Source organism: Scylla paramamosain, chromosome 26 (genome assembly GCF_035594125.1).
Source record: "Scylla paramamosain isolate STU-SP2022 chromosome 26, ASM3559412v1, whole genome shotgun sequence".
Classification (NCBI taxonomy): domain Eukaryota; kingdom Metazoa; phylum Arthropoda; class Malacostraca; order Decapoda; family Portunidae; genus Scylla; species Scylla paramamosain.
Genome location: NC_087176.1, coordinates 2,634,252 through 2,647,500, shown reverse-complemented (window position 1 = coordinate 2,647,500; position 13,249 = coordinate 2,634,252). Strand labels below are relative to the sequence as shown.

Genomic DNA, 13,249 nt, shown 5'->3' with positions numbered 1-13,249 from the left:
ATAAATAAATAAAATGGCAGAAAATATACAAGTGATGACAAGACGAAGCGTATCTAAAGAGTTGACCAATGAGAGGCGCGTGAAAAGGGGAGGGGGCGTGGCTTATCCGTCAAGATAGTTGGAACAAGTAATGTCATGATGTGTTATTTATTGCACAGCTCTCTCTCTCTCTCTCTCTCTCTCTCTCTCTCTCTCTCTCTCTCTCTCTCTCTCTCTCTCTCTCTCTCTCTCTCTCTCTCTCTCTCTCTCTCTCTCTCTCTCTCTCTCTCTCATTTTTATATTATTAATCGACAATTAAGAAAAGTGTGAACAAAATGCACTTTTCTTCATTACAATCAAACACACTGCAATGAAACAAAAAATAAATATGAAGCATAAAGAATTTGCAACACTTTTAAACATTACGAATGAGAAAGGCAAGACAACACATTGTGAAGGAAAAAAATAGAAAATAACACTTATGACAGAAGGAAAATAAAGGTTTCCTCTCTCTCTCTCTCTCTCTCTCTCTCTCTCTCTCTCTCTCTCTCTCTCTCTCTCTCTCTCTCTCTCTCTCTCTCTCTCTCTTACCCTTCTAGTCACCGTGAGGTATGAGAGCACAGCAGGAGCGATGGTGGTGGTGGTGGTGGTGTGTGACTGCAATGGTGGGTGGAGGATGGGTGGGCGTGGCGGAGGGTGTAGCGGGCGTGGAGGAACTGACACGCCTGCACACTTTGGATGGGGTTTTTACGGGTCTACTACGGGCGCACCTCCACCACCACCTGCCTGAGAACCACCTGCCCGAGCACCCAACCCAGTCCACCCCGTCCCTCGCCGCCCACCTGTCCCATGTGAAAAGGTACGTGACAGAAGTGCCCAAGTTCCCCATATCTTGAAGTGCCTGGTCACCCATCCAAGCACTAACCAGACCCATCGTTGCTTAACCTCACTGATCGGACGAAAATCTGTGTATGCAGCTTGGTGTGTCTGTGTGTGTGTGTGTTGTGTGTGTGTGTGTGTGTGTGTGTGTGTGTGTGTGTGTGTGTGTGTGTGTGTGTGTGTGTGTGTGTGTGTGTGTGTGTGTGTGTGTGTGTTGTGTGTGTGTGTGTGTGTGTGTGTGTGTGTGTGTGTTTCTCCAGCTGTACTTTTTTATCGTTTCTTTTCTCTTCTTCCTTCCTTCCTTCCTTCCTTGCTTCTTTCATTCCAACCTTCCTTCCTTCCTTCCCCAGTCTCTCTCACCTTTCGTTCTTACTAAACCACCACGTGTTACCTTTCCACCTTCCTCCCTCCCTCCCTCTCTCCTTCGCTCCTCCTTCACACGTGTCGTACTTCCCTCCCTTCCTTTATTCCTTCCCTCCTTCCCTTCCACATCAAAACACCACGCACCTCACCACACACACCCACTTCTTTCCTCCTCTTCCCTTCCACACCTTCCCTTTCCTTTTCTTCTCTACACTCTCATTCTTCCCTATTTTTTCTTCGCTTATTTTGTACATCCTCATATATTCCTCTTCTTTCTATCCCTTCTCTTTCATCTCTTTCCTTTCCTTTCCAAATCCTCACGCCCTTTCTCTTCTCTTCCCTTCACTTTTCTTTCATTTACTCACACCTTCCTTTTTAAGCTGCAGAACGATTTAAGACACTGTATCATAAAAAAGGAAAGAATGCAGGTAGTTACAGCAAAAAATCGTGTGTAGCAATAAATGAATATTTTTTAATCAATTTTTTTTTTTCATTCTCTCCTAAAGATACATTCAGGAATACCCGGGAGACAGCACCAGTATCCTGATGGAGGGGGAGGAGGAGGAGGAGGAGGAGCAGAGGACATGGGAGAGGGGCGTGGGAGGAGGGAGGCGTGGCTGGGGACCCCCTAAGGAGTCTGGTGGTGGCGCGGCGTCTGGCGAAGGACTGGCCCAGGCTGAGGGACGCGGCGCCACCCACTCTGAATGACTGGCACGGTAAGGGCGTCTCTGCTTATCCTGTGACTCATACCAGGGATCCTTCAGTAGATTGGAGTGTCCTAAGAAGTCCTACTGATCGACCAGAAATATTATAAAGGTTTCAGATGGTAAAATAATACTAATAACAATATGAATAATTATGTAAATAAAAATTTCAGATTATATAAGTCTCATTTCTTTTCCTTTTCTTTCATTCTTTATATATATATATATATATATATATATATATATATATATATATATATATATATATATATATATATATATATATATATATATATATATATATATATATATATATATATATATATATATATATATATATATATATATATATATATATATATATATATATATATATATTACATTTCTCTTCATGTCTGCTACCTCTTTATCTTCTTTTTCCTCCTCTTCCTTCCCTCATCTCTTTTCTTTCTTCTCCCGTTACCCATTTTTCTCTTTTTTTCTTTCCCCCTCCCTCCACATCTCCCTCTTTCCTATTCCCATCTTGTCTCTTCTCCCCTTCCTTCCCTTATCCTCCTAATTTTCGCTCCATTTTCTTTCTTTCTCATCTTCTACTTTCATTCCCTCACCTTTTTCCTCTCCCCTTGCTTCCCTTTCTTATTTCCTCTCTCTTTCCTTTCTTTCCAATCCTCTCTTCTTTCCTCCACCCTCGCTTTCTTTCCTTCCACATATCCCTTTCCTTTCCTTTCCTTCCTCTCCCATCTTTCACTTCCACACCTTCATCTCTCCCCTTCCTAACTCCCTTTCATTACCCCAAAACCCCGCTAACAGACATCGTAGTGGCAGTGGAGGCAGTGGAGGAGGCGCTGAGGGTGGAAGCGGGGAAGGACATCTACCTGGAGGCCCTGAGGAATCCTTAGCGTACCTGCACCACCTGTATCATCTAGACGCCCTCCACCTGGCACGGGGGCACCTCACCCACACTCGCTATTACCGCCAGCCTGCACGTGTGTGAAGTATTTGAGTGTATGGAAGGAGGGAGGGAGGGAGGGGGCAGTGGTGGGTGGAGGGAGAGTAAGGAAAGTAGGGTGGGGAGAATGGGAGGGAGGGAAGGAGAGCGTAAATGAGTGAAAATGAGTGAATGAGTGAGAGTGAGGGGGAAGGAGAGAAGGGAGTGAATGAGGGAGGGAGGGAGGGAGGGAGGGAGGGAAAGTGTGAATGAGTGAATAATAATAATAATAATAATAATAATAATAATAATAATAATAATAATAATAATAATAATAATAATAATAATAATGATAATAATAATAATAATAATAATAATAATAATAATAATAATAATAATAATAATAATAATAATAATAATAATAATAGCTGGTGATTTCAACGAGCTCAAAATAGTAATCACGCTCCATGAAAGTGAAAGGGAAGAAGAAGAGAAGAAGAGAAAGGAGGGGAGGAATGTGACGTGAAAGAGGAAAAGGAAAGAAAGGGAATGACATAGGAAATAAAGGAACAAAAAAAATAATAATAACTGTATGTGTGTGTGTGTGTGTGTGTGTGTGTGTGTGTGTGTGTGTGTGTGTGTGTGTGATAATCTTTACCTATTCATCCCATCCCCTCCTCATCATTCCCCATTTTCTATCACATCTTTCCCTTTACTATATTCTCTTCCCCTTTTTCCCTATACGTCCCCTTTCCTTTCTTCCCTTCCCCTCGTTCTCACCCCAATACCCTTATTTTCACATTCCCCTTCTCCTTCCCCCATACTTCCACTAATTCCTCACCTTCCCCTCTACCTAACTGATTATGCTGACCAAAATAACAAATACTCACATAACAGTACAACATTTACATACTAGATCTTTTTCGTTCCAGATAAAAGATTAAATTCAGAAACGCACTGATCTCGCACCACGACTATTTTCAAAGGTCACAGAGATGGTTACGCAGGTTCTCAAGAGTGTTTCTCCTGTTAATAACGTAGACATCTTGTTAATCTGTCACTAGAACCATAAAAGCATTCTTAAAAACGCATTGTTCTCTCACCACTATTAATTTCAAAGGTCGCAGAGATGGTTACGCAGGTTCTCAAGAGTGTTTTTCCTGTTAATAATGTAGAAATTGTGTTAATCTGTCGCTAGAACCGTAAAAAAACACCTTAAAAAATGTGTAGCTTTAACTAGGGCCTTTTGAATATGGTGAGGTTGCGGCGCAGGAGTGTTTCAGAATACGGGCTAAAGAAACATATTTTTAACATATTCGGTTCTCATACGCACAGATATTGTTTTTGTACAGCGCTGCGTGTGGAGGACCTGGTGGGGGTGGCGGTGGCGGCACTGGAGGAGGAAATGTATGGGACAGCGGTGGAGTGGCTGACGGCGGCACAACACCTGAATAATGAAGGTAAGGGATTACAGGTGTGTGTGTGTGTGTGTGTGTGTGTGTGTGTGTGTGTGTGTGTGTGTGTGTGTGTGTGTGTGTACGCGCGCGCCTTTTATTGTGCTTAGTTACCTAGCTGTTGTTGTTGTTGTTGTTGTTGTTATTGTTGTTGTTGTTGTGTAGTAGTAGCAGTAGTAGTAGTAGTAGTAGTAGTAGTAGTAGTAGTAGTAGTAGTAGTAGTAGTAGTAGTAGTAGTAGTAGTCGCAGCAGCAGCAGCAGCAGCAGCAGCAGCAGCAGCACACCACCATCACCACAAACACCACCACCAACCCACAACACACGCACACACACACACACACACACACACACACACACACACACACACACACACACACACACACACACACACACACACACACACACACACACACACACACATTACCCATGTCTCATGGCCACTCACTCACACATAAACACTCACACACGTCCTCCTCTTACTCATCCTTTCCCTTCTGCTCTCCACCGTCCCTTCCTCTCCTCCCTCCCTTGCATCCTCATGGGAAAGGTTCAAGGGTAGAGAATATAGATGCCAGAATGTTGATAAGGGAGAATTTACAAGCATTTCTCATTATCCACTCACCCTTACTAACCTCGGCTGTCCCCTCCCCAGTCTCACTCAATACTGCTCCCCTTCACTTATCCCCACTCCTCCCCCTAATCACTCCCCCCACCTCTATATCTACTGCCAGTCTCCTCTATTTTATATTCCTGTATCTTCTAGCTCTCCTTCTCTCTCTCTCTCTCTCTCATTAATTTTCTTGTTGCTCTATCTATGTATCACGTATTCTTGTCCTTTTGGGTCAATGTGTTATTATGTTTTTTTCTTTCTCTTTACTCTATTAAAAAGGAGAGAGAGAGAGAGAGAGAGAGAGAGAGAGAGAGAGAGAGAGAGAGGAGAGAGAGAGAGAGAGAGAGAGAGAGAGAGAGAGAGAGAGAGAGAGAGGGGGGGGGGGATAAAAAACAGGGAAAGGTATCGGCGACTTCGAAAAACTGTTCTTTTCTGCTTTTTTCTTTTTTTTTTATTTAGAATTATTTATTAACATGTTTGTGTGGCTTCGTTTTATTTTTTTACTTTCTTGTTCTTTTATTTCTGGTTTCATTCATTTGCATGTAAGAAACTTCTGACTATTAATTTCATTCCACATTCCTCTTTTTTTTCGATACGTTTTCTATTCTTTTCTTCGTTTTCTTTAGGGAATGGTGTGGGTGTTGATGACATTACTCTTCCTTCTTACTTCTTTCCATTTTTCCTTGACCATGTCACTCAACTCCACCGCCTCTCTCTCTCTCTCTCTCTCTCTCTCTCTCTCTCTCTCTCTCTCTCTCTCTCTCTCTCTCTCTCTCTCTCTCTTATTGATACAGATATTTACAAATACAGGAAGTCTTTTATATGTTAAAGGGTGTATGATGAGTACTCCCTTTTCTAAAACTTAACCCTATAAAAATCACTAATATTGATAATAATACAATAATAATAATAATAATAATAATAATAATAATAATAATAATAATAATAATAATAATAATAATTCATAACATTTCCATCACACATTACCCACCGCCCACACTCCCTCACCACCACCACCACTACCACCACCACCCGTCCAGTCCCCGCCACACTGACTTGAACAACCTTGACAGCTGCCTCTCCCCCCCCCTCCCCTACACGCAGCCCAGTGGTAATAACCCTGGGATTGTGAGGCCTTGCACCACCACCACCACCAGCACCACCATTTTTTTTTTTTTTTTTCCTCTCTTTTCTTTCTTACGTTTCCCGAGTCAACAGTGTCCGTGAGTTTTCTTCTTTACTCTCATCAATGTTTCTTCCTCTCATTCCTACTGGTACTGGTGATATTGGTGTGTGGTAAAGAGTTAGGCTTTTCTCAAGGTACTACGTAGTTTTGGATTTGTCTTTGAACTATTTCCTAAGGGCCTGACGTTTTTAGTGCACTTCTCTCTCTCTCTCTCTCTCTCTCTCTCTCTCTCTCTCTCTCTCTCTCTCTCTCGAAGATACGTACTTCATCAAATACCCTCTTTATAAATCAGCAAGTTTTCTATTAACACCTTTCTATAATCGTGTATATTCCCCCACGAACGTGAACTTCAAATACTAAAGCCAATTTTGCTTCCCATGTCCCCTTCTTCTCCCTTCAAATGCAAGCCTAGAAGCGGAATACCATCTTAATAGACCAACAAGTTTTATATTACCCGTTTTCCATAATCCTGTGTGTTCCAGTATCAGCGTGAACAAGCAATAATAGAATTTACTTTCCCTGTCCCTTCTCCCTTCACACACAATCCTTAGCGTGGAATACCTTCTTTATTGACCAACATGTTTTCTCGTATCAGTGTTCCATAATGTGTATTCCACTGTCAACATGAACAAATGCGCAACGACACCATTAGCTTCCTCTGTCCCCTCTTCAGAGATTATGGAAATAACTTTAGCCTATTAATTTCCAGACACCGACTCTATTTCTGGGTAAAAAAAAAAAGTTTTCTTAAATCATGATCTATATAATGAAAGGATTAGCAATGAAATTAATGAACCGAATGAATCAAAACCTAACTTAACCTAACGTAACCCTTGGAGGAAAACGTTATGTCATTTCAATATTCCTCTCTTCTCCTTCCAGACGCAAGCCTAAGCGTGAACTCGAGAGCACTCAACAAACAGAAGCAACATCTGTCCCTGTTGTTACAAGTAGCCGTGGCAGCAGTGAGTTTGTCCCTGTTCGTTTCCTTCCCTTTTTTCCCCCATACGAGCAGAGATGCCAAGATACAGGCATGAATTACGTAAAGTAGAAGAAATGTCGATATAAAGACTGATTACAAACTCCACATTTCACTTTTTTTTTCTACACGTTTTCTATTCCTCTCTTCGTTTTCTTTGGAGAGTGAGTGGACTGATGACTGCTCTTTTATCATAATATTAATACAACCTGAGATGATAGATTTTAGATCAGACTTGTTGCTAAGGGAAAAAAACGCTAAACACAGTGGAAGTGAGTGTTGTGTATTACTCTTGTCACTCGCGTCTCATACACCAGTGAAGCAATAATTAACTACACTGAAGCAATGACTTGTTGGCAGCATGATGACAAACTGGCGGCGGAGGGATTCAAGGGGCAGAGGGGAATCTATCCACAACCGCTCTCTAAGGTAAGTATAACGCAGCTATACAGTTCATTATTCACACCACATACTACACGAGAAATGGACCATATTCTGAAAGACATGCCCGCACCTCCACTACATTCAAAAGTCTCTAGTTGATGTTGCACTGCTTTTTAGGTTTGTTTTCTGGGGTTCTAGTGACAAATTAACAAGATTTCTACATTATTAACAGCAAAAATACTCTTGAGAACCCAGTTAATCATCTCTGACAATAGCCGTGGTGAGAGAGTAAAACGTTTCTGAATACGACCTAAACACGCACATACACACACATCAGTTGATCTTTGTTTACATATTCATAAAATACCTATGCTTAATTAATAAATGATTACATAAGACAGACACTCAACACGTTATATGTTGCACGGGAAGCAATGACACACACACACATACACACCAATAAACGAGATGATCTTTGTTTACATAATCACAAAACAAACATTTATAGCTGGCAAATGATGACATAAGACAGACACTTACTACGTTTCTTCAGATTCTGCTAGCGTTGTCCTCCACCCCTGCAGGTGCCGCTCAAGGACCAGAAAGCCGCAGAGGAGGGTAAAAAACCAACTCTACCCCGCCAGCTGCCCGCCGAAGTCACTTCCATGCCTTCTGACCACCGCGCGCTAGGCTATCTCTGCCGCGGCCACTCCCTCACGGTAAACTAAGGAAGCTAATAAGATTCATTAAATATGCCTCTTTTATATTGCTCATCCTTGCATTTAAATATGTTCAGAGACTGACTCTTCACACCCCATCGTTAGTTTATTCCAAATATTAACCTCTTTTGCACTGAACATTTAATTTCTCTTGGACCATCTTCTCCTTGGGGTTAACTCATTACTAATCTTTTCCTCTGGGTTCTTAAACTTAGTGAAATAATCTGGTTCAAGTACAGAGCAATTATTCTGAAAGATGCCACTGCCAAGAAGTGAGAAAAGAGTAGTTAGAACTTTTAAGTGCCTGTAGTTATATTTCTGCGCATTGAAATTGTATGTTGTCAAATAAAACGATTGTTAGTCTCATCACCACTTAATTAAAGGGTTAATTAATGGTAGTTATCAGATTTTTATTATTGCCTTGCTGGTGCAAAGTTATGAGATCATTATATGCGTCTCTATCGTTGTTACTGCTGTTATTGCTGTTATGGAATCAAACCATACAGTTTCAACATCTTTTATGTAAGAGGAGCATTGACCAAGGACAACAAAAACTATATAAAATCAAGGCCCATTGGGGTCAGTCCCCTGAAGAAAAAAGGCCAAGAGGATTACGGAAAATTAGGGAAGTGTCTTGAGACCTCCCTCTTGAAAGAATTTAAGTCATAGAAAGATGGGAATACAGAAGCAGGCAGGAGGGATGGAAAATTATGAAAGCTGGTTAACTCTTGCATCAGGGAGCTGGACACCAAAGTATCTACCTACTATATTGTCTTCAGAGCGCTAGGTTGGAGGGACGTCTTCGTTGCCGTGTGTCATCGCGGGGCAGCGCCTGGCTCATCCTTATGCCCCTGCTGGAGGAGGACGTGAGCCTCGACCCTCCCGTTGTGTCTTTCCACCGCCTTCTCTCTGACGCACAGCTCACCACACTCAAACACCTTGGCGCCCCTCTTGTGCGTCTCGTCCAGTAGTAGTAGTAGTAGTAGTAGTAGTAGTAGTAGTAGTAGTAGTAGTAGTAGTTGTTGTTGTTGTTGTTGTTGTTGTTGTTGTAGTAACACTCATATTATTACAAATAGCAGGAGACCTAGCTATTGACAAATATACGAAATTATTTGACATGTTACATTAAGATATATGGGATAATAGCTAGACGAGGTAGCAATAGTAGTATGTAGCAGCAGTTCATAAAATCAATTATGTAGCTTAACATTTAAACCAACGCTGTGCCTTCCTTTATATCTCTATTTACATGCCACGCCATTAAACTGATCCACCTACACATCTTCATCCAACCACCTGTCCTTTCGCCTCTTCCCTGACCCTCTATCCTCTCGTCTCTTCCTTCACAGCTGATGCCGGCCAATGTGCAGGGCGCTGAGGGGAAGCAGGTCGCTCGCTACCGCGCCTCCCACACGGCCTGGCTCGGGGGCGGGACACACCGCATGGTGCGCTCCGTGAACCGCCTTGCCGCGGCTTTGACAGGTGAGGTTGGCTGATTGGCATTTGAGCGCCGCAACATGACAGGTGTGGAGACGCGATGGAGCGGGAAGACGTCCACACACACACATACACATAGAGAGAGAGAGAGAGAGAGAGAGAGAGAGAGAGAGAGAGAGAGAGAGAGAGAGAGAGAGAGAGATCCTTTTGACCTTTTTTTGCTTAGTGACTGGCACTTCATTAGGCTTTTTTTTTTTTCGTAAATGTTGTAGCTCTTGGCCAGTTATTTAAACTTACATAAAAAAGGCAACCCTAATGTTTTCCTTTCCCTGTGGTTATTTTATTGAATTGCTGATAAACTAGATAAATGAAAGGTTATTTTTACCACTATATACACTACGCGGGTTATTATGAGCGCGTGAAATAAGCCAAAAAATCTAAACATTTCAAATCATACGGCACTGAAGAGAGTCGGTTTAGATAGACAGGATGATGTGTGGTTAATTTATCCATCTGTATACCAGACTGGCAATCCCACACAAACCACCACACTCACACTCTTATTGGTTAATCTGGTAACCGTAAATCCTATCAATAAACTATGAAATCTGTGGCAGGGCTGGCGGTGGATGAGGCAGCGGGGGAGGCTGAGGTGCTGCAGGTCAATCAGTACGGCGCTGGAGGGCATTACGTCCCCCACATGGACTTCATGGCACTCTACCGCAACACAGTAAGTCTTTCCTCGGCCCTGACTCTGAGGGTGCCGTTCTGCTTTGTGTGGGCGTGATAGTGTTGACGATAATGATGATGGTGATTACAATAAGACGAAGAAAAGAAGGGGAAGAAAAATGACAATACCAATGATGATTATAGTAACAATACTATTACTACTACTACTACTACTACTACTACTACTACTACTACTACTACTACTAATAATAATAATAATAATAATAATAATAACAACAATAATAATAATGGGTAATAAAAATGATGATAATAGTAATAATAATAATAATAATAATAATAATAATAATAATAATAATAATAATAATAATGAAAAGATGAAGAGGAAGAATGAGAGTAATAATGATGATAATAATAGCAGCAGCAGCAGCAGCAGCAGCAGTAGTAGTAGTAGTAGTAGTAGTAGTAGTAGTAGTAGTAGTAGTAGTAGTAGTAATAGTAGTAGTAGTAATAATAATAATATTAATAATAATAATAATAATAATAATAATAATAATAATAATAATAATAATAATAATAATAATAAAAATAATAATAATAATAAAAATAATAATAATAATAAAAATAATAATAATAATAATAATAATAATAATAATAATAATAATAATAATAATAATAATAGTAATAATAATAATAATAATACAACTAACTTCCTTCTATCCAATATTGTTACATAAATACAGTACACAAATATTTCATTAAATATTATACTCATCAGGAAAAATAGGCCTGAACTTATACTTATTCTCTTACTCATAATATCACATTACAGCAAAAAAAAAAAAAAAACACCAATACCCATTACTTTATGCATGTATTCAGTGTTTCACCTATAGTAGTCCTTATTGACGGCAGTAGCTGTTCAGTATTATCCTTGAATCCATCACGTGTTCTCCCACCCTTTTCTCTGGCAGTGGGAAGCAGGACACCTCAATCACAGCCTCCTTCAGGAACACCCACAAGGGGACCGCATTGCCACCCTCATGTTCTACGTAAGCGACCACTTTTGTACCTCTTCAACACTATTTATTTTTTTTTTTGGGGGGGGGGGCAGAGTTGGGGGCAAGGGGTGTTGTAATAGTTTAAGACAATACCAGGAAATCCCGCCTCCCCTCTGGATCCCAATGTTCTGTTGTCCTTAGGGGAAGAGAGAAACAAGAATGGATGTGTGGGATTGTGGTGGTGATGAAACACAGGATATAGCAGAACTTTATTTCACAACATATTGACAACTGTCTTCCTCAGAGAGTGAGGAAGACAGTTGTTGAAATATTAGAGAAATAAAGTTCTCCTGGTGTTTCATCACCACCACAATTCCACGCACTTGTCCAAATCTATATAAGAATGGATGTATTGTCATAACCAATAAATTTACCTTCCTTTTACTGAATACAGTACTGTGTATTACAGGAGACCACTTGACATATAACTTATATTTTCAGTTTTGTACGACTGAATCTGCATTTCCTATTATACATGAATTTTTAATAGGAAACATTAATAGGCTTATTGACAGAAAGCATTGTGATATGTAGCCAACTAAAGAACTTATCTGAAACTTCAAAGTAAATTAGAGTATTGTAGTGAAAACAGGTAGGAGTCTTGGTGAAAATGAGCAAAAATATGTGAATGCAGACATCTAGACTTCCTTTCCTCAATACATCTTTCTGTAAATATGAATATCATCTGCACTAAACACACACACTATGCTAGATGAATGACTTGTCTGAGGGTGAATGCAGACACATATGCTTCCTCTCTCCTCAACACCTCTCTCTAAATCTGGATGTCATCTTTCCTCAACCCCTCCCTCTCTCTCCCTTTAAACTTGGGTATCATCTGCCACTCATCTGCACTGAACATACTCTGGCAGATGAATGATGTGCCAGAGGGTGGGCGGACAGTTTTCCCCCGGCTGGGTGTGGGTGTGGCACCTCAGAAGGGCAGCGCCATCTTCTGGTGGAACTTGCTGTCATCAGGGAAGGGTGATGAACGCACACTACACGCTGCCTGTCCTGTTCTGCGTGGCACCAAGTGGGGTATGTAAATGCAGACAATAAAGACTGTCCCATGTACCTCTGTAAGACAATAAGGTACACTTCTTGCTCTCCCCAAATTTCCTTCTTTTCTTACTTCCATGTTGAATGTTTAGTTACAAATCTGTGCCTTTGTTTTGAGTCCGAGATGGAGAAGTAAGCTCATTATGTCTTGCAGAGAAACATGGAAGACCCTTTGTTTTCTGAATTTTGAGTTATAGGTTAACTGAGTATTTAGAAATAAATGCACTGTAATAACCTGAATGTCAGTCTGCATCTATAAGGGGTTCAACAGCTTTATGTCAAGGTTTCAGTACCTTCACATACTCACTAGTTTAACTTTCACCTTCCTTTCTGTCAGGGTGAATACATAGACATCTACATGTAACTTCAGGAACAACTGAAGCCACACTACTGATTTACATTTACATACATGACACCCACTCAGAACCTGTAGACTGTCACTAAAGTTAATGGACACATACTATTTGCCATGCACACCAAGAATAAGTGTTACACGACACACGTACCAGACCTTTTATCAAATAACTTTCTGAGTGAAGGAACACTTTCCCATGGGCATAAAGCAACACTTTCTTTTTCAGTGAGCAATGTGTGGATCAAGTATTACCCACAAGTGCACCGCAGGCCGTGTGTAGCTCCTCCAGTGAAGCAGTGAGGACTGCTGCTTTCACTTGTTCTGCCACTTTGGTGAAGCTATGGCCATGTCAAGACTTGTGCATTGTCAGAGTAGTAAATACATCTTTTAAAATCTACTTATATTTGTACATATCTAAAATTATGATTTCTTAGCAATATAATAGTTTACTTTTTTTCTTGGGAT

At 40.8% G+C, this 13,249-nt stretch overlaps 2 protein-coding genes and 1 long non-coding RNA gene across 3 annotated transcripts in view; 2 read left to right on the top strand and 1 right to left on the bottom strand.

Annotated features, from left to right (window-relative positions):
* The window catches only part of LOC135113601 (modifier of mdg4-like), a 43,386-nt gene extending 35,243 nt beyond the window's left edge, over positions 1-8,143 (bottom strand). Inside the window, exon 1 of the mRNA XM_064028912.1 lies at positions 8,007-8,143. The gene's annotated coding sequence lies outside the window, so the exon portion shown is untranslated. The remainder of the gene's footprint in view (positions 1-8,006) is intronic.
* LOC135113604 (uncharacterized) lies at positions 1,111-4,332 on the top strand. The gene is made up of 3 exons (XR_010274899.1): positions 1,111-1,937; positions 2,736-2,911; positions 4,206-4,332. It is a non-coding gene; the product is annotated as an uncharacterized LOC135113604 (long non-coding RNA).
* LOC135113499 (prolyl 4-hydroxylase subunit alpha-1-like) lies at positions 6,167-13,210 on the top strand. The gene is made up of 10 exons (XM_064028739.1): positions 6,167-6,206; positions 6,986-7,068; positions 7,443-7,511; positions 8,051-8,185; positions 8,965-9,138; positions 9,535-9,667; positions 10,240-10,352; positions 11,284-11,361; positions 12,243-12,408; positions 13,011-13,210. The coding sequence occupies exons 1-10, from the start codon at positions 6,167-6,169 to the stop codon at positions 13,082-13,084; spliced, it is 1,065 nt and encodes a 354-aa protein (XP_063884809.1). The 3' UTR covers positions 13,085-13,210.
* The last annotated feature ends 39 nt before the right edge of the window (positions 13,211-13,249 follow it).